The sequence below is a fragment of the Capricornis sumatraensis genome, chromosome 3 (genome assembly GCF_032405125.1).
Source record: "Capricornis sumatraensis isolate serow.1 chromosome 3, serow.2, whole genome shotgun sequence".
In the NCBI taxonomy this organism is placed as follows: domain Eukaryota; kingdom Metazoa; phylum Chordata; class Mammalia; order Artiodactyla; family Bovidae; genus Capricornis; species Capricornis sumatraensis.
The window spans coordinates 155,637,304-155,657,519 of NC_091071.1; the positions used below are offsets into that span (position 1 = coordinate 155,637,304).

The 20,216-nt window shown below is 39.0% G+C and overlaps 1 protein-coding gene across 1 annotated transcript in view; it reads left to right on the forward strand.

Moving 5' to 3' along the window:
- The window catches only part of ACSL3 (acyl-CoA synthetase long chain family member 3), a 78,283-nt gene that overhangs the window by 44,646 nt on the left and 13,421 nt on the right, over positions 1-20,216 (forward strand). Inside the window, exons 2-9 of the mRNA XM_068967061.1 lie at positions 427-843; positions 10,497-10,674; positions 11,874-11,983; positions 13,026-13,164; positions 14,780-14,930; positions 16,092-16,215; positions 16,760-16,831; positions 18,667-18,806. Coding sequence (XP_068823162.1) covers positions 466-843; positions 10,497-10,674; positions 11,874-11,983; positions 13,026-13,164; positions 14,780-14,930; positions 16,092-16,215; positions 16,760-16,831; positions 18,667-18,806 — 1,292 coding nt within the window. The 5' untranslated portion in view covers positions 427-465. The remainder of the gene's footprint in view (positions 1-426; positions 844-10,496; positions 10,675-11,873; positions 11,984-13,025; positions 13,165-14,779; positions 14,931-16,091; positions 16,216-16,759; positions 16,832-18,666; positions 18,807-20,216) is intronic.

Below are 20,216 nucleotides of genomic sequence, written 5' to 3' on the forward strand. Positions count from 1 at the left end.
TTCCAGGGGCCGGGAGAGAGGAGAATGTGGCCTTTGTACTGTGTTTGCCATCCTGAATGTAATGAGACCCTGAAGAACAGGAAGTGGGTGCAGTGTTGGTCTCCATCTTGTTGTATGTCCGCTGGCTTGCTTTCTCCTCACCACTGGGAAGTCTTTGTGGTTACATGGGGTTAGGTTGGAGAAGCCACCTGTTTACAGAATGATGTGGGAGCTTTTCTGTAGAAATTCCATGGTTAATAGATAATGGCACAAAATGAGTGTCCCACAAATAGCAGGAGTGGACAGTATGTTGCTGGCAGCCAGTATCCCAGCAGCTGCTTATGGGGGGTGTGGGGGAAGTCATCTGCCTAACTAATGTGAAGACTTTCCCTTTAAAATTATTGGAGAATGATTTTTGACCAATAACTTGCTTTCTTTTCCTTCTAGAGTCTTACAGAAAGCTGTTAATTCTCCTTTTTGAACACTATGAATAACCACGGGTCTTCAAAACCGTCTTCCATGAAGCTGAAGCACACCATCAACCCCATTCTTTTGTATTTCATACAGTTCATAATATCACTTTATACTATTTTAACATACATTCCATATTATTTTTTGTCTGAGTCAAGACAAGAAAAATCAAACCGAACTAAAGCAAAGCCTGTAAATTCAACACCTGACTCTGCATACAGATCTGTTAACAGCTTGGATGGTTTGGCCTCCGTATTATACCCTGGATGTGATACACTCGATAAAGTTTTCATGCATGCAAAAAACAAATTCAAGGACAAAAGACTCTTGGGAACACGTGAAATCCTAAATGAGGAAGATGAAGTGCAACCGAATGGAAAAGTTTTTAAAAAGGTAATGTGATCTTTCACGGCCTTTGAATTGGCTCTGAATTAAGAAACGGTGGCAAGGGACAAATGCGACCTGCTTCTAGTGGAATTTGCTGATGTGGCAGGAGAAATGGAGGTACGAGGGACTAGACTGCACTGTTCCCTTTCTGTACCCCTGGTTTGGATTTGTTCTGAATTTTACAAAGATATTGAGTGTGGAGCACTTCTGAGCCACCTAAGTGTCTACAAGACTTGGAATAGAAAGTCTAGGGCAGTTTGGGTTTGAAACTGTATTCCCTGGTAGTTCCAGAAGCACCTGTGTGCTTGAGATTGCTCTGGGTTTTGGGGTGTGACCTGCTTTTTATGATTATAACGTAAGTTCCATTGGATGTTTAATGTCTTGGTACTTTGGTTGTGACAAATGCCTTGTTTTTTTCTTCTGGAGAATTTCTTTTCACAAATATTAAGCCATCCATTATTGATTTGAAAACAGAGGATAAGACCTCCTTTACTAGCAATGTCACATAGTGGCTCAGAGCCCGGACTCCAGATCCAGGCTGTGGGTGGAAACCTTGTCCTTGCCACCCACCAGCTGTGTGTGACTTTGGAAAAGCTACGTAACAAGTTTGCCTCAGGGTCTTTATCTTTCACATGGAAGTAATGATCCTTCCTGACATTTTATTAGCATTCCTGATGAGCCAGTCTGCTTTAAGAGCTTTACATTTGTCAACTTAGATAAGACTTAAAAAAGCCCCACGGGTTAGTGTGATGGGGGTGTCCCTCCTTTACAGATGATAGCTCTGAGGCACAGAGAGGCCACTTGCCCAAGGGCATCGCAGCTGGCGGGGCTGCCCCTGGGACCAGAACCCAGGCTGACTGGCTCTGTGCTCCTTAGACTAATCCCAGCTCAGAGCTCCTGAGAGAATCGATAGAGAAAGAACGTGGGAGAGATTTTGTGTGTGTGTGTGTATGTGTATATGTTCTATATGTGTGTGTGTGGAACAGTTTGTGGTGTCTAGTGTAAATGCTGTAGCTTCCGTTATCATTTGGGAATTCACTGGGCAGAACTGTATGAGTGACTAAAGAACCATGGCGCAGCCGCTGTGAAGAATAGAAATGGTGTGAAAATGCTGTTTATAAACTCAGGTGCGTGTTTTTCTTATAAACTGTTCTTGAAGCTCTGGTAGGTGAAAATTGAAGATAAAGTTTCTTTTAGAGTCAGTAAGATGATCTGCAGTTAGTTGAGAATTTGGCTAGGTTATAGGTTTAATACCTGTGCAGGTGAAGTTGTTTTTCTCTAAACTACCTTTTCCAATTACATCCTGACTCCAGCTGCCTTTTTTTCTGTCGGTCATGAAGGAAGTCCCAGATCTTGGAGGAGAGTCCAAGTAAGCACAGCGATGGAATGAGATGCTCGCATTTCCTCCTGTTACTGCAGAATGTGTGTGCGTGTGTGTGTGTTGTTTTACTTAATGTATAGGGAAGGGGTGGTGGTGGGGTTGAGAATGATATTGTTTTACTTAATGGTCCATGAATTTTACCACACAAATTCTAGTCATCTTCGAAACATAATGGAGATGTCAAGCAAGTTAATATCAGTAAGTCCTAGAAATTAAAAAACTCTATTTTAACTCTGGACAACAGAATCTGTATGTGTTCCGAACCGTCAAATAGACTGATGTTTTATCTACTTTTATATGAAACAGTCCTGACTTGTACTTGTTACTCAGACATTAACAGTGCCCCCTTAAATTCTATGTTCACTCTACTTTTAAGGCATTTTTCATATTTCTTTTGCTGACTTAGTTTTTTGCCTCACTTAAATGATTTTTTTGGGGGGAGGGGGTGCTAAGTTGAAATCTAGCTGTGGTTAGTTAACGGCACATTTCGAGAAATTGATGTCATATGGTTAAACATGTCTGATTACTCAGCTCTAGCCTATAGATTATAATTTGCAAAATACTTTATTATAGTGGTGTTTGATTTTTGTCATATTTAGTCACTACTTTTTATGGTTATACATACCATCATCCTTCATTCTGTCTTTGCGAGATCTGGTAGTTATAAAAGGTAATGAAAACACCTTTTAAGTGCTGAAGTTTTTCACTCTGCCTTCTTTTTCTGTGCTTTTTGTATCTAAAATAAACATTCACTTTTGTCCTTTGACAGCTCCTACTGCTATTTGAATTCAAAGATAGGGTTCTCTTACTTTTAATGTAGCATATATCACAGAAATCCTATCTTAGCAGAAAGCTTTATTTTTCTCGTCTCCCCCACACACCACATGCGTTCTATGGAGTTAGCACTATTTTTCAGTCATTCAGCACTCACAGCAGCAAACTAGTTCCCAAGTATTTGAAAAGGAGAAAAATATGGTGAATATGAAATTCTTCTTAATTCAAGTATCTGTATAATTAGGACAAAATAAACTCCTGGAGCTATCATAGTTGTTCCTTAAATGTGGCCGGATAACCCAGTGGTCACAAGCAAAGTTGTTAAGCCTTGCGCATGTTTTTGTATGTGTGTTTGTATGTATGTGTGAATGTTATGTGGTTCTTTTCCTCCCTCCTGGTGCATTTGTATTCATTGTTTATTCAACAGAGAAATATTTTGAACTCCAGTAAAAGAGTTAGAAGTCAAGAAAAAGTATTTTCAGTTAACAGTCTTTTCTGTCTCTACTACGTCACTGTCAGGGGGTCTGCCTAACACTGACATTTGCCAATGAATTTGCATGTAATTCATCAAACTTTTTCCAAAAGCCTTTATATAAACTTTGATATAAAAAATACATAATATTTCTTCTTATTTGAAATTAGGCTCATTGGGAAAGTGAAAGTGAAGTCGCTCAGTCGTGTCACTGCGGCCCCATGGACTATAGCTTACCAAGCTCCTCTGTCCATGGGATTTTTCAGGCAGTAGTACTGGAGTGGATTGCCATTTCCTTCTCCAGAGGATCTTCCCGACCCAGGGATTGAACCTGGGTCTCCCGCATTGTAGACAGATGCGTTTACTGTCTGAGCCACCAGGGAAGTCCCATTGGGAAAGTAGGTTTTGTGTATCATAAACGAAGCAAATATTTTCTGTTACCTTTCTCAAGAAGGTGTGCTATACTGCAGATTAGCTGAGACTCCAGTTTCTGTTGGTCTGCATTGCAACTGTGGGCTTGGTCTGCATGCTGGACAGGGGTATTTCCCCTGTGTCTTAAACTAGACTCCCCCACCCCCACCCCTTGGTTTCTTATTTAACAGCCATTGTCTTGCAGCTGTAGCAGAGCTGGCTATGAAAGAATAGTGGGAAAGGGACCTTTCACAGCCTGCCCTTCAGTGGAAGAGTAGAGTTGCTTAGGCAGTGTGGCCTTTGCTCAGAGTTCTTACTGAGAGTGGGAAATATTTTTGCTGAAGTGTATCATCATTTAATAGTTTCCATATTTGAAGATAATCTTATGTTGGAAAAGAAAGCTAATGATGAGCAATATCCAAAAGTTGTCTCCCTATTTTGGGAGACTGAGCTTTGGGGATTAACCCTAGACTGTATCTGGCATGGTTGAAACAAAGATACTGAAACCTTCATTTCAAATCTATGAACTCTGAAGCTTGGTTTTCATTTTATCTTACCCGTTTGTTTTGAGCTCCCAAGGGAAGGTAAGTGGAAGAAAAGGTGGTGGTGATGATTCTGCTATAGTTTTGCCCATGATAGTGTGGGCTTATTACAATAGTGTGGGCAAGCTGATACTGTCAGCTTCACCAAGACAGGTCTCTGGGGGGATGAGTAGAAGAACAGAAGGCAGAGAAGCAGAGGCTGCTGTGTTCTTGAGGCCCAGCAAGCTTGTCCAGGACTGTTGTGCTGCCATTCTGAGTCTCAATACGGTTTTATAAAACTGTGGCCGAGTGAAGCCTGTGGAACCAGTGTTGGTAGCTCCTGATTTCAGACTTGCTGAAGCAAGTGCTGGTACTGATGTTTTTTGAAATTAATTAACAATGAAGTGATGATTTTCTGGAACAGTTTTGAAATACATGCACTTGTAATAGAACAGAGTTGCAAAGAATACAATTTTTTTTTTTACAGTGAAACAGAAAACATGAAACCAGCTTAAACATTTAGTGATCTAACTACCAGAGACACTTTACATTTTTTCCCTATATGTTTTACATACCTTCGAAGAAAATAGAAGGAATTATGCAGTCATAGTGCTTAGAAAGAGAAGTTTCACTGTGTTACTTCTTCTGTATTGTTCAAAAAAGATACTAGAAATACTCGTTTCTGTTCTTAGGAGTTGACTTAGCTTTTTTTCCTCTTAGTGCCTGCTTTTGTGTTATTTCATTCTTGAGTCACAGTTTTATCCTGTTTGCACATGTATGACTTTTATTTTTGACTTATTAGGATATTTACATGCTTGATTTATATAAAAAATAGTGGCTGATCTCTTGGTCAGAATTTGTGGTTGGTTATCATATTAATACTCTCCCCAGCCAGAAGTCTTGATTTTCCTTTCCACACTAGCTCCTCACCCTGTCATTGCCATTTATTAAAGGCTCTCCTGTGTACCAGGTGGCTCAAGGTGAAACCCAGGAGTCTGATTCTTTTTTCATTTCCCTCCTCACTGCTCTTTCCACTCCCGCCCTGCCCCCTCCTTTCTTTTATGCAAGTCTTCTGCTTCCACTCTGGCCTCTACTATTATGCAGTCCATTCAAACACAGACCTTTTACACTTGTTAGTCAGGCCGCCTTACTTGCCTGCTCAATAACACCCCAACTCCTTTTTGTAGTGCAATTGGAGTGTGTGGTTTAGTGCTTAGACTCTGGAGTGAGTCTGCCTGGATTCGTATTCTAGTCTGTCACTAATAGCTGTGGGATTTGAGCAAATTATGTTTATTCTCTTGATGCTTCAATATTCCCATCTGTAAAATAGGGATAATAATAGTAACTATCTTAGAATTCCTGTGAGTGTTATTTGCAGTATGCCTAGCACATAGTAAACACTAGTTGAGGTTAGCTGCCTTCTTATCATCATGGTTACCACCAACTGTCCAGATCTACTGAATATTTTCGCTCTCTCTGGCTCCCTCACAATAATTTCTTTAGAATGATGCTCATTTGCAGAGAGGAATGTAAACTTAGTCGAAGGTAGGAAGTATATACTTTTGAAATACCTCTATTCTGCATGGTTAAAGTAAAAGTTTTAATGCTGATAAAGATTAAACTCAGCTACCTGAAAAGTTAATTTTTATAGACTGTCTCATTCTCCAGGGCCCTGACTGGTTAAGTATTGTGTGATTTTGTTTTATAGCATGTTCTGTATCTTATCTCCATTATATTTTTATAGTTCTCTTTTGAGATAAGAGGCCTTCCTCATCAGCATAATCCAGGCATCTAATTTTATAGGTTCCTGAACAAAAGTAAATTCCTGATTTCCTGTGGCTCTGGCAGCAACAGTTTGAGTGATAGCACTGATATTTACTTGTGTGTATGTCACACCTGTCACAGAGGAAGAATACAGCCAATCAACTGTGAGGGAGCAAAGTGACTGGAGGGATCCTTTAGCCCTTGAGTAGGTTTACAGATGAAGAAACTGCTCAGACTCCGTGGTACACTAGTTGTGTATTTTCCTGACTCAGGACAGTCAGACATGTTTATGTCTCGTGGGTCACAGAAGAGAATATTTGAGGTGGGCGTACAGGACGTATATGATTGAAGGATGATCAGAACAAAAGAAGCCATGGAAGTTAAATGGTCAGGTGCATATAGACTTTTTAAAAAAGAAATCTTTTAGAAAATGAGTCTTCTGGAGGAGAGGTGGAAGACTCCAAGGCCCAGAGTGAACTGAAGTTGTTCGGTTGCACCAGTTCTTTTCACACATTTAGCAAATAATTGCTGGGTTCCCGGTATGTGCTAATAGTGGCCTAGGCACTGGAAGACACTACTGAGCAAGACACACAGGTTACTCTTCTCTGGATCCTACGTTTGTATGGGAGGAAGAGAGATGATAAGTAAGAAGGTAACAGATTTAATTGTAAAGAAATAAAGCTGATTGGAGATCAGGGGTAGCCTCTCCGAGTCAGTGATGGCCTAGTGGAGGCTTGAAGGACACGGAGGAGCTAGCTTTGTGAAGATCTGGTAGGAACCCTCTCTGCAGTGGGACAGGATGGTGCAGTGGCTCTGAAATAGGAATGAACCCAGCTGGGTGAAGCATGAGGGTGCAGAGCTCATAGTCTCCGGTCTGAGTGCCTCCTAACATTTTGTGTCCTAAGCACCTGTCTTGCCTCATCCTGGTTCCCGTGCTGCCTGTTTGAAGGACAGAAAGGACAAAGTTGTATTTATAGGCAGTGAGTCAGGACAGAGGGTTTGAGACGGGCCCAGAGACACTGCCAAAGTCTGGGGCCCTTAGGACTTTGTAAGGCAGACTGTGGTGTTCTGATTCCATTCCTACTGGAGAGGCAGAACACTTGCAGGGCAGTACGTGGAATTACATTTTTAAAAACTCACTACTGTCGGGAGAAGGAGCTAAAGAGGAATAAGAGTGGAAGTTGGCCAGTCAACATTCATTAGTTCAGAGGAGATGGGCTAGGATGACAGGGTAAGATGGAGGAAGTGACTGTTTTGAGGGGAGTATCAGTTAAAGTCATCCTTAGTTGAATATTCAAGTGAAAAAGTAGCTTGGATATCCAAGTACGAGTCAGGACTAGAGATGGCAATTTAGGAAGCTCTTCAGAGTCCTAGTGAGTTGGATTACCTTCAGGAACACTTCAGCCACTGTCATACCCTGGGGACTGCAGACTGTGTGTGTACATGTACCGTATTGAACTTGGTGGTAGGAAAGCAAGGGAGTTTCTGTTTAATTTCTAATTTCTCAGTGGAGTGTGAGATAGTGTCATCAGGTGGAAATGGAGAAGGGAGAGAGGAAGAGTGGAGGACATTTGAGTAGAGGGGTTTCAGATAGGGTGAGAAAATGAATATGCCAGGGAAATGCAATAGGATTGCTGGATGGTGAGGTCTGTGATCCTGGATTTAAAAAGTTTGTTATTCTTCAGCAGTTCTCAACAGTATAGGCAGGGAATAGGATAATTTAACCTCCAGGTTGGACTAACCATAGGGACCAAGTTAGGATCAGAAGCCTTTTCTAGCAGAAATTAGATAAAATTACAGTGTAGGGAGAGTCCCTTAAATATAATCTTTATGGGAAAGATCACTCCTAGAAAATTCAGTGGTTTAAAGAATTAAATTCAGAATTCCCTTACACTTGAATTAAACTCTTAGCTTGATTTCTTTGCAGCATCTTTTGAGTTTATATATTTCGGTCATATATCTAGTGCTTTTTCAGAGCACATATATTCTCTGAAACTTATGAAACTCATTTAGATTCTAGAACCTAGGAGGTAGCTCATAGGCTTATCTTTGGAGTGTGAAATTCTTAAAAATTATAATTCTGTTCCTACACATTTTGGTCAGATTCTCATCTGCTTTCTCACCCCCACAGAGCTCCTTTTGAAGTCATTGGAGCTCCTTGTGCTGAGCATTTCATGGGGGGAGGGTGCAGTGAGAGTTTTGGACTACTAAAGTTAAACAAGTATCTTAATTTCAGTTGCCTTAACCATCAAGTTCAGTTCAGTCGCTCAGTTGTGTCTGACTCATTGTGACCCCATGGACTACAGCATGCCAGGGTTCCCTGTCCATCACTAACTGCCAGAGCCCACTCAAACTCAGGTCCATGGCATCAGTGATGCCATCCAACCATCTCATCCTCTGTCGTCCCCTTCTCCTCCTGCCCTTGATCTTTCCCAGCATGAGGGTCTTTTCCAGTGAGTCAGTTCTTCGCATCAGGTCGCCAAAATATTGGGAATTTCAGCTTCAGCATCAGTCCTTCCAATGAACATTCAGGACTGATTTCCTTTAGGATGAACTGGTTGGATCTCTTTGCAGTCCAAGGGACTCTCAAGGGTCTTCTCCAATACCACAGTTCAAAAGCATCAATTCTTTGGCACTCAGCTTTCTTTATAGTCCAACTCTCACATCCATACATGACTACTGAACCTTTGTTGGTGAAGTAATGTCTCTGCTTTTTAATATGGTGTCTAGGTTGGTCATAGCTTTTCTTCCAAGGAGCAAGCATCTTTTAATTAATTTCATGACTGTAGTCACCATCTGCAGTGATTTTGGAGCCCTCCAAAAACAGTCTCTCACTGTTTCCATTGTTTCCCCATCTATTTGCCATGAGTAATAGGACCAGTTGCCATGATCTTTGTTTTCTGAATGTTGAGTTTTAAGCCAACTTTTTTACTCTCCTTTTTCACTTTCATCAAGAGGCTCTTTAGTTTTTCTTCACTTTATGCCATAATGGAGGTGTCATCTGCATATTTGAGGTTATTGATATTTCTCCCGGCAATTTTGATTCCCACTTGTGCTTCATCCAGTCCAGCATTTCTCATGATGTGCTGTGAATATAAGTTAAATAAGCAGGGTGACAATGTATAGCCTTGATGTACTCCTTTCCCAGTTTGGAACCAGTCTGTTGTTCCATGTCCAGTTTTAACTGTTGCTTCTTGACCTGTGTACAGATTTCTCAAGCGGCAGGTCAGGTGGTCTGGTATTCCTATCTCTTGAAGAATTTTCCAGTTGGTTGTGATCCACACAGTCAAAGGCTTTGGCATAGTCAGAGCAGAAGTAGATGTTTTTCTGCCATGAACTGTACAGTCCATGGAATTCTCCAGGCCAGAATACTGGAGTGGTTAGCCTTTCCATTCTGCAGGGGATCTTCCCAACCTGGGGATCAAACACGGGTCTGCCGCATTGCAGGCAAATTCTTTACCAGCTGAGCCACATGGGAAGCTCCTTATCCATCAAAGAATTTATTTCTCAAGTCCAACTTGGAATTGGACACTAGAGGGCAGTATTCAACTGTTTTTCCATTTTTATATTCATCCAACCTGCTTATTTCTATTATTGAAATGCATTTTTGAAAATGAATATGGTTAGATGGTTTTAAGGTGTGTGAGACATATGTTAATGACACAGGCATGTTTGGGAACTGTCCATGTATTTTTGCAGCAAGAGTAGCTTTCTGTCTAATCTGTGTAAAATTAGGAATTTATTGATCTAAGTTGGAGAAAATTCCTAAAGACACTTGAAAGGGGATTTCTACTAAGGTAAGACTTGATGTTACCTGCACAAATGAAATGATGAAAGCCCTGCTGAGCCAGTGAGTATTCTCCAGAGGGACTTTGGTGACTAGTATAGCTACATCCTGCCTGGCTGTATCAATGGAGACTTGTCTTATCAATACATTGTGTATCCAGAATTAGTTACAGCAGTTCAAATTGAATAGCCATAAACATTTCTGTTCGCTTGGGTCTGGCCAGTGTCTGTTTGTGAATCATATTGTACTATCTGATACTGAAATCCAATAATTTTTAAGTAGTAGAACTTATTGTTAAAAGAAAAACAATTGCTCGAATGATAAAAATTTAGCAGAAAATTTGCGTTGTCATAGAAGATACCACAAAACAGCTAATTTTCAAAATAGAGTTTTCCCTTGAAACTTGCTTTCTAGCTTTGTTAGAACAAAATAGTTTATATACAGACATAACTTTCTGTTGAAATTTGGAACACATCCTGGCATCTTTCTGGAGATTAATACTTTGATGATTGAAAGCTCTTTGTGGTGTTTTTTTGTTTGTTTTATCAGGTTATTCTTGGAAGCTATAATTGGCTTTCCTACGAAGATGTCTTTGTGAGAGCCTTTAATTTTGGAAATGGCTTACAGATGCTGGGTCAGAAGCCGAAGACCAACATCGCCATCTTCTGTGAAACCAGGGCTGAGTGGATGGTCGCTGCACAGGCCTGCTTCATGTATAATTTTCAGCGTACGTGGGCTTCCTTATCTTCTCGAAGCATGGACCTAGTGTTGTGGGAGAGATGATACTTACTATTTATGATAAGTATTTCCTCCTGAGATAAAATTCTGATGTTAATTTTCACCTTTGTTGCAACTTAAGACATACTGGTCTGTTTTGGAAAAGGAACCAGTTGTGGAACAAATTACCCACGTAGTAAGAGGACTTGAACCTACTCTGAGGGGACTTTCTGGATCTGGCGAACTAAATCTATACCTGTGGGTCATTGCTCTGCTACCCCTTCTCAGAATTGTCCTTTAAAGTTAGTGTCATCTTGTTAGGCCATTTCTACAGTTGACAGCTGGCCTCTAAAGCACTTCCAATACTCAAACCTAGCTGCTAGTTAAACGATAGAGAATTTTTATGTTGTATAACTATAACACAACTTGTGGAAGTTGTGATGCCTGTGAGGTAGTCTGAGAAGTTTCGTTCAGAGGTTATGGTGTCAATTGTGGTATTAAACATGGACATTGTTTTATACTTCAGATGAAATGGAAAAGATAATTTTTATCATCAAGTTTCTTGTTATAAATGCCTCCACTGTATTTTGTTTTTAAACTGGTATACCTTTTTGTTTTCACAGGTTTGGGTTTACAGTGTGTTTCTTTTAAGAAGCTTTAGTTATCTCTTAAAGTGACTTTGTTTAATTCTTTTGAGTTAGGTGGAAAGCATATAGAAGTCCTCCTCCTCCTCATTATTATTTAATTTTGACATTTCTAAGACTGTTTTTCTTAAAATTTTTCTACTTTAGAATAGTATTACCACTCATTAGTGCTATTTTTTTTTAAAGAAATAATATCTTAAATATGACATTCAGTGTGTTATTTTATTGGTATATTTTTTATATTTTAGTATCAAATAGTTAACATCTGTGACTTTGACGTTTTAGAAGTCAAATCAACATTACAGTTCCAGAGTAGCATCTGTAGGTGAAAGAAAACAAAATTTTAAAATGTTGAAATTTTGTGGGGGAATTATAGAAGAGTGAGTAGGTGTCATGTTAATATATTAAAATAATTTAGAATAACACAGCACAATTAGATCACAAATTATGGATCTAACATTTTAGGGTTTAGATGTTCCGTCAATGGTCAGAGGCTTTATTTAATTGCAGTTCGTACATCTATGAAATGTCCAAGTATTTGACTTGCCCTTTCTTTTCCCTGTAGTTGTTACGCTGTATGCTACTCTAGGCGGTCCAGCAATTGTTCATGGATTAAATGAAACAGAGGTGACCAACATCATTACTAGTAAAGAACTCTTGCAGACAAAGTTGAAGGTGAGAACTAGTTTTCTAATAACTGTCCCATACTTTAGAATTTTCAATATCATGAGTTCGTTATTAAACTTAATTCTTTTATGATCTTTAAAATCTCTCTAAATGTTGGGGAATATAATAATTTAGTCTCCTTTAGGAAAGAAAAAGTAGATTTCATATATATTTGTGTTTAAGTTGCATACAGAGCTCCAAATCCATGTGGAACGTGAAGGGGTTACAGCTTTTCTATCTTGTGCTCATCTATTTTCAGTAAATTTTTAATTTTAAGGATTATTTTAAAACTAGTAATTCACTTATTCTGAAACATTGAGTACAAGTTTCAGAACTTTTTAAAGGGAAGTTAACGACTTTATGAAACTATGGGAGAAAGAAGTTTTAGTCTCTGAACTCTCTATGAAAACAATAATATCTGACTCTTTTTTTTTTAAACAAGCTTATAAGAGCATTCCCTTCCTCTCTTCCCATATCTTTATTTGCCTGTTAAAGCATGGGGAACATTTGGCTACCCTGTAGTTCAGGCAGTATGTGTTTATAAGCCCATTTTTGCAAGGAATTAATTTCATTGACTAATTATACCAAACAACAGGTATACACAGTAAATCTAATGTTGTAAAACAGCAACATATATTCCAAACCAATAGTTGTCCATTTGAAAAAAGGGGTAGTCATGCCAGTGCACTTCACCCTTGCTATTTTGAGGCAAGAAATTAACAATTTGAAACATGGTAAACTACTTTTCTTGTGCCCTGTATTATTTGCCAAGCTCGTTAATACAGAGTAATAAAGAATATGCTTCTCAGGTGGCATAGTGGTAAAGCCTCCACCTGCCAGTGTGGGAGATGTGGGTTCGATCTGTGGATTGGGAAGATCCCCAGGAATAGGAAATGACAGCCTACTCTAGTATTCTTGCTGGGATATTCTCATGGACAGAGGAGCCTGCTGGGCTGTAATCCATGGGGTTGCAGAGTCGGACATGACTGAGCACGCACACACGTTCACTCATGTTCAGAGAAAAATGCAGTGAATCCTTGTGTTTTTCCAGGACATCGTTTCTCTGGTCCCTCGCCTGCGGCACATCATCACTGTAGATGGAAAGCCGCCGACCTGGTCTGAGTTCCCTAAGGGCGTCATCGTGCATACCATGGCCGCCGTGCAGGCTCTGGGAGCCAAGGCCAGCGTGGGTATGTGGCGGTTCCTTGCTTCCTTGTGTATGTTCTGCAGTGACTGTGTTCTCTAGACGTGATCCAGATATCTGATTCTAAAGTTAGATCAAGTGATAAACTGGTTTCCAGATCATCACTTTGGGAAGAAAGGTCACCCTAAGTATACCATCATCTACCCTTTAAAAAAAACTTAAGGAAAAATACAAACATTAATTTATGAATGTTCTAAAAGTGGTATTTATTGGAAATTAATTTAAAATACTTTTATACATGATACAGTTTTCCTGTTCTCCTTTTTAGATGGTTTAAAGTTAGTTTTAGAAATGATGTCATTAAACTTGTAGGATTTCATAAAAGCTATTAGGATGGTAGGACTATACTTCACTTGGCTTGGAAACAGGGTTATGCTGAGGTTAATTTTGTGCATGTTCAATTTAGGTGTACATGGTACATTCAAATACAGCTTTGTAGTGGGCAGTGGCGTGTACAAGTCTAGTATGCTGGAGTTAAGTTTGGAGTTAAAAGATTTAGAAGCTGAGAACAGGTTTTAATTAAAGCCAAGGGAGTAGATGACACCCATGGAGAAAGGTACCTTCAAAGGCCACCACGAATTGCCTGGAGAAGAAGGAAGAAGATGGGTGGTGTGTGATTCATGGGGGTCGAGTGAAAGGAGCCTCTCAGGAGGTGGGAGTCTTTCATAGGACCAGGCGCACTGGAGGACCCTAGTGACACACGGACTGCAAAAGCACTGTTGGACTTCTTGACCAGAGTCGCTTCAGAGAACAGTTCCTAGAAAGTGGTGGCAGTGGAGAATGGCACCATGGGACAAAGGAGTGAATGGCAGGTTAGGAAGCAAGAACTTAAGTAATAACAGTTGTCAAGAAATATATCTTGACGGGTACGAGAGCAAGGGTGCACTTGGGAACAAGTTTAAAATGTTTTCCCTGTTTACTGAAGAAGACCACGTTTAGGGTAGTGGTAGTTCCAAGATTAATTCAGGCAGAGAAGTGGTGCTGTCCATGACCTACTTCTCTTTGTTTTTCTACTGTGTCACCTGTCTAGGATGTTGCCTGCTGTGCCTGGGCTTGTGCCAAAGGGGGAAGAATTCTGAGTATAGCCATGTTAGCTTCACACTATGAAGTAGAGAACAGTTTTAGCAAATGCCTAGGTACCCTAGTCTAATTTCTTAGTCGAGTCACTGGCATAGCCTTTTGTCTCTCTGCTTCTGTTGTTTCCTTTTTGAGTTAGGTAGCCACACAGTAGCTAATGTGATCCTTGTTGCGGACAAACCCCTGTTCAAAATGACGTTGCTTTCCACGCAGTGTGAAATCCAGAGTTGTAGGCATGACCTTGGAGATTGCACGATAGGGTCCTGGCAGTTACTTCACCTTCGTTTCCTGCCCCTTTTCCTAACATTTTCTTACCTGGTCTTGCTTTATTTTTCTTCATAACTCTTATAAATTATAGATTTGTGTACATCTGTCCAAGTAGACTATGTCTCATGTATAGGGACTTGATTTATTTTATCGACCTTTGTGTGAGTACAATTAATAGTTGTTGAGTTAACAAATGATTATGAAAAAATTGGTGATATAGGTAAATTTCTCAGGAGTATGTCTCTTCTCTAATGCAGAAAACAAACCCCTCAGCAAACCAGCGCCCTCAGATATTGCAGTGATCATGTACACAAGCGGATCCACAGGAATCCCCAAGGGGGTCATGATCTCTCATAGCAACATCATTGCTGGGATCACTGGGATGGCAGAGAGGATTCCGGAACTTGGGTATGTTGGTATTTACGTTAATTACTTACGTTAATGTCGTTTCATAGTATATGATCAAGTTAGTCCTTCAGAGTCTGTTTACAGTTAGGCATTTCTTCAAAAAAGACGTTAAAATTACAAAATAATTATAGTTGTGGGGTTTAAAAGGTATCATTGTTAATATTTACTTTTTACTTTAAAAGTGCAAACTTGACCTGATTTAAATGTCTTAAATATTTTTGTCAGTTCATATTGTTACCATCTAGTCATTTTTATACCTCAGTATTATAATTCCAGTGAACAGATAATACTTAGTGGATATATTTATTGAGCTTCTGTATTCAGTCTCTGATTTTTCCTTTTAAGACACAGTCAGGTAGTAGCTGGGGGAGAGTGGGTCTCTGGGAATGGGAAAGAGATCAGTGAGGAAGCCAGACGGAAGGGAGTTTTAGGGAAGTGAGGATAACATTCCCGGAGATGGAATCAGTATTGTGATGACTGATCTTGTAAAGCGGTTGGATATTTTTGTTGCCTTTAAGTGTAGCGATTATAAATACACACATGTTACTGTGGAATTGAATTTGGGGATGCAGATAGAAATCTCTTATGTATGCATAACTTTCAGGAAAAAAATTAAGAGCAACTAGTTCCTTCTAGGAACTTGCCCTTCATATTTTGACAGTGGAAGTAGTTCTTGAAATAATATGCACATGTATACATACACATTTTATTATATAATGTATAATTTAACTTTCGGAACAAGAATCTCTTCCTGAGATTCCTGGCAGGCAGTTGTGGATTCTCTTTGAACTGTCCTTTTTGATATCCCATTAGCTGTCAAATCCCTCCTTGGGGGATTTCTTCTGTGCTTCAGAATTTCTCATTGTTTTACACCCTCCGAGTGCTGATCTCTTCTGCTCTAGAGCTTTGCTTGTGCAGTGCTCAGTTAGGGAGCACCTTCCAGGAGGACTGGAAACGGAGCCACCTCCTTGTGGCTGTATTGTAGGAGCTGTATTGTAGTTCTCTTCCCCTGACACCCCAGGCTCTGCCATACACACACGCGCATGCACACGTGGAGCCCAGAGGGTCCTCCCATGGCCTTTTAAAGCTTGCCCCCACTGCAGTCAATTTCCACAGAAACAGCACCTGACTGTTGCTTCTTGCATCTTCCTTTTCTTCTAGGGAGAAAGATGTTTACATTGGATATTTGCCTCTGGCCCACGTCTTAGAATTAAGTGCTGAGCTTGTCTGTCTCTCCCATGGATGCCGCATCGGCTACTCTTCACCGCAGACTTTAGCAGATCAGGTAACAGAATTTCTGTGATTTGAGATACTAAGAAACCATAACCAATACAATATTGTAGAGTAATTAGCCTCCAACTAAAATAAATTTATTTTTAAAAAATGGCCAAAAATTAAAAAAAAAAGAAACCATAATTATCTTTAACACAATTTTCATTCAGTATGATAGTATACTATAAGAATAACAGTTAATCATTTCAAAAGAACTTGCCTTTTAAGATCTATTTAGAATATGAGTTGATTAAAATGGGCTTCCCTTGTGGCTCAGCTGGTAAAGAATCCTTCTGCAATGGGGGAGACCTGGGTTTGATCCCTGAGTTAGGAAGGTTCCCTGGAGAAGGAAAAGGCTACCCACTCCACTGTCCTGGCCTGGAGAATTCCATGGACTGTGTAGTCCATGGGGTCGCAAAAAGAGTCGGACCCAACGGAGTGACTTCCACGTCATGTCACAGACTAAAATTACAGAATTTTGTAATATATTTTTAAAGCGTTTCATTGAATTTTTAAAATAATGATCACTTTATGTAAACCTATTTTTCTCTTTGTAGTCTTCAAAAATAAAAAAAGGAAGCAAAGGAGATACATCCATGTTGAAACCAACACTGATGGCAGCTGTCCCGGTAAGAATTGACCATTAATCAATATTGAGTGCTAAAAAAAAAGCATCTCCAGAATGTAACTGCTAGTGGAAAAGACATTGTTGACAAGGTAGTTTATGTAGGATTTACTCCTTATTTGTTACCTGTATTACCTTGATCTCTGAAGTATTTATTCGATCATGTTTTATCATTTTTATCTTATTTATTAAGCAATCAACTTAATAGTAGTTTCAGCTTCCATATGATATTATCAACTCCTTTCCTTAAAGAGCTTCTGCTCAAATCAGTTTTGTAATATCTGTTTGCTGTTAGTAGAGACTTGAAGCCCAGCAGGAGATAGGAGGAAAGGTTGGAGATCATCTCCTGCTAAGCAAATCACACCTCCCGACTCCCTTAGGGAGAGTCTGGCCTGGACGCCAGAAAAAAGAGACAGAGAAGTTGGAGCCACTTTGAATTGCCTGAGAATCACTGTGATGGCTCAGATGGTAAAGAGTCTGCCTGCCATGTGGGAGACCTGGATTCCATCCCTGGGTTGGGAAGATCCCCTGGAGAAGGAAATGGCAACCCACTCCAGTATTATTGCCTGGAAAATCCCATGGACGGAGGAGCCTGGCAGGCTGCAGTCCATGAGGTTGCAAAGAGTTGGGCACAACTGGATGACTGACGCAGAAGTACTATGTGTCTTAATTTAGTATCAGGCATAGGGAGGGACCTGGGAATGAGACCAATAGAAATGGGGCGATAGTGATTTTCTGTGCCCCTAATGTACATTTTACAAGACTTTGTGATTTTGTTTGAATTTTAACTGGATACCGAATGTTCTGGATGGCTCAGAGGGTAAAGAATCCTCCTGCCAGTGCAAGAGACGCAGGAGACACTGGTTTTATCCCTGGGTTAGAAAGATCCCCTGGAGAGGAAAATGGCATCCCACTCCAGTATTCTTGCCTGGAGAATCCCATGGACAGAGGAGTCTGGCGGGCTACAGACCAAAGGGTTGCAAAGAGTCAGACACGACTGAACTACTGTGCCCACCACATGTTCACATTCGAGCATTATTATGTAGTTTTTCCAAAGTCAAATATAAATGATCAGTAGTTTTGGAGTTTTAGTAGGTATGTAGTTTCTTTAATAATATCCTTCTTTAAATTTTTGATTCATATAAATATTAAATATAGTATAAAATTGTGGAGAGAACCTATTTCAAGTCAGTAAATCAGAGTAATAGCAGTAGCAAGCAAAATACAGTGCAGGCAAGGAAATTTTTTTCCTGGGTGCAGCATTAAAAATCAAAACAAACAAGCAAAATGACCCCATGGTTTTTGTGAGCTGAGAATGTAGTACTTCATATCTTCATAAGATAAAATTATGAGAATTTAAAAAGCCATTTCATATAGGTGTTCATTTATTTAGTGAGTTTAGTTTTTAGCTCAGAATAAGTAAGATAACCTGGAGAAGGAAATGGCAGCCCACTCGTGTATTCTTGCCTGGAGAGTCCCATGGACAGAGGAGCCTGGCAGGCTGCAGTTCATGGGATTGCAAAGAGCTGGACACAGCTGAGCAAACACACACAAGTCAGATAAATAAACAAAGCAGTGTAAAGAATCAGTGATGGCATATTACTGCCCTAAGGTTTTTAATATCTCCCCCTTCTTTACTATTGCTGAACATCTATTAAAAATTACTTTTACTGAAATCTCATTTTTAAACAAAGTGTGGCTCTATTTTAAAAGTTTATTATTGACGGAATGTCTCTTTTAAAATGTCGCTATTAATGGAAATAGTAATCTGATGTTAAGCTTTTAAATAAGGTAGCCGAGAGCATTGTTGACTGTATTAAGTCATTTGTATATTTTTAGGAAATCATGGATCGAATCTACAAAAATGTCATGAATAAAGTGAATGAAATGAGCAGTTTTCAACGCAATCTGTTTATTCTGGCCTATAATTACAAAATGGAACAGATTTCAAAAGGGCACAGTACTCCGCTGTGTGATAGGTGCGTAAAGGCTCTCCTTCTCCTTCATAATTTGATCATTTGTTCACATTAATTATCTTAAGGGTCTCTAAAAATTCTATCTCGCATGAGAATATGAGCAATTAAAGAAGCTTTCAGTGTTATTTGAAAAATATTATCACCAAAAATTTTATTGTACTAATAGTGTGTTTATATCTTTGGTGGCCACTTACATGAGTTTAATTATTTTGAGAAGTAGTTTCTCTTTGCTTTTAAATTTATTTCTATATGAATAGAAAATGGCAACCAGATATTAAATGTTTTGTGACCTATTCCACCCCTTCCCCCATGGCACTAATAGAATAAGTATATTTAACTGTAAAGTATTTGAGAAATTAGAAAGTAACAGTATGACATTCAAATTACTTTTATGGGGATATTAATATAGTTTTCAAATGTGTCACATTTAAAGCTTTATAATTTTTTCCTGCCTTTTACTAATCTCTCCAGTGAAATACATAACTGCTTTGTAAACCTATTATATATATATTTATATATACACATATATGTATATATAATACACACATATAATATGTATTTATATGTGCACATATGTTTATACACATACATATATGTATTTATATACACACATATATGTATTTATATACTTTCCTGTAGCTCAGATGGTAAAGAATCTTCCTGTAATGCAGGAGACCTGGGTTCAATCCCTGGGTCAGGGAGATCCTCTGGAGAAGGAAATGGCAATCTACTCCAGTATTCTTGTCTGGAGAATCCCATGGACCAAGGAGCCTGGCAGGCCACATTTCATGGGGTTGCAAAGAGTCAGACACGACTAAGTGACTAACACTACTATATATACAAACATATATATTAGATATATTTATATAGACACTTATATTTTAAATGGTTGCCTTTTGGTCTTTGCCTTTTTCAAAGTTATTAAAATACAGACAAACCCCTTCCCCTCTTTTCATCAAGTTAGTAAGCAGTCTGTATTTTCAGAAGCATTTCAATTAGATATTTGAGTTGTTTCCTTGTTAAATTTATCAGATACTTTGAATTAGTGAAATTCTAAAGAGCTAAATTGCTATTTACAGACATGTATACATTTCTAATGAAATAAGCTAAAGGAAAAAATAATTTGCTTTTAATAATAAACGTCATGAAGATATAGTAAAGTTATTCAGTATTAATATGTATTATATAATGATATAAAACTAATTATTCTGGCCATAAACGAAGAATTTCTGTTACTATACAAAATTAAACCTGGCAATTTTGAATTCTAACATTTCTTACAGTTCTTAAGAGAAAATCACATTTTCTTGGTCGAGTAAACTTAGTTGGATAGACATTTAGATTTAAATAGTGGGTCAAGAGAATCTCTTAAATTGGCTTTGTGGCTTTGGATAAGTCACTTGATCTCAACAT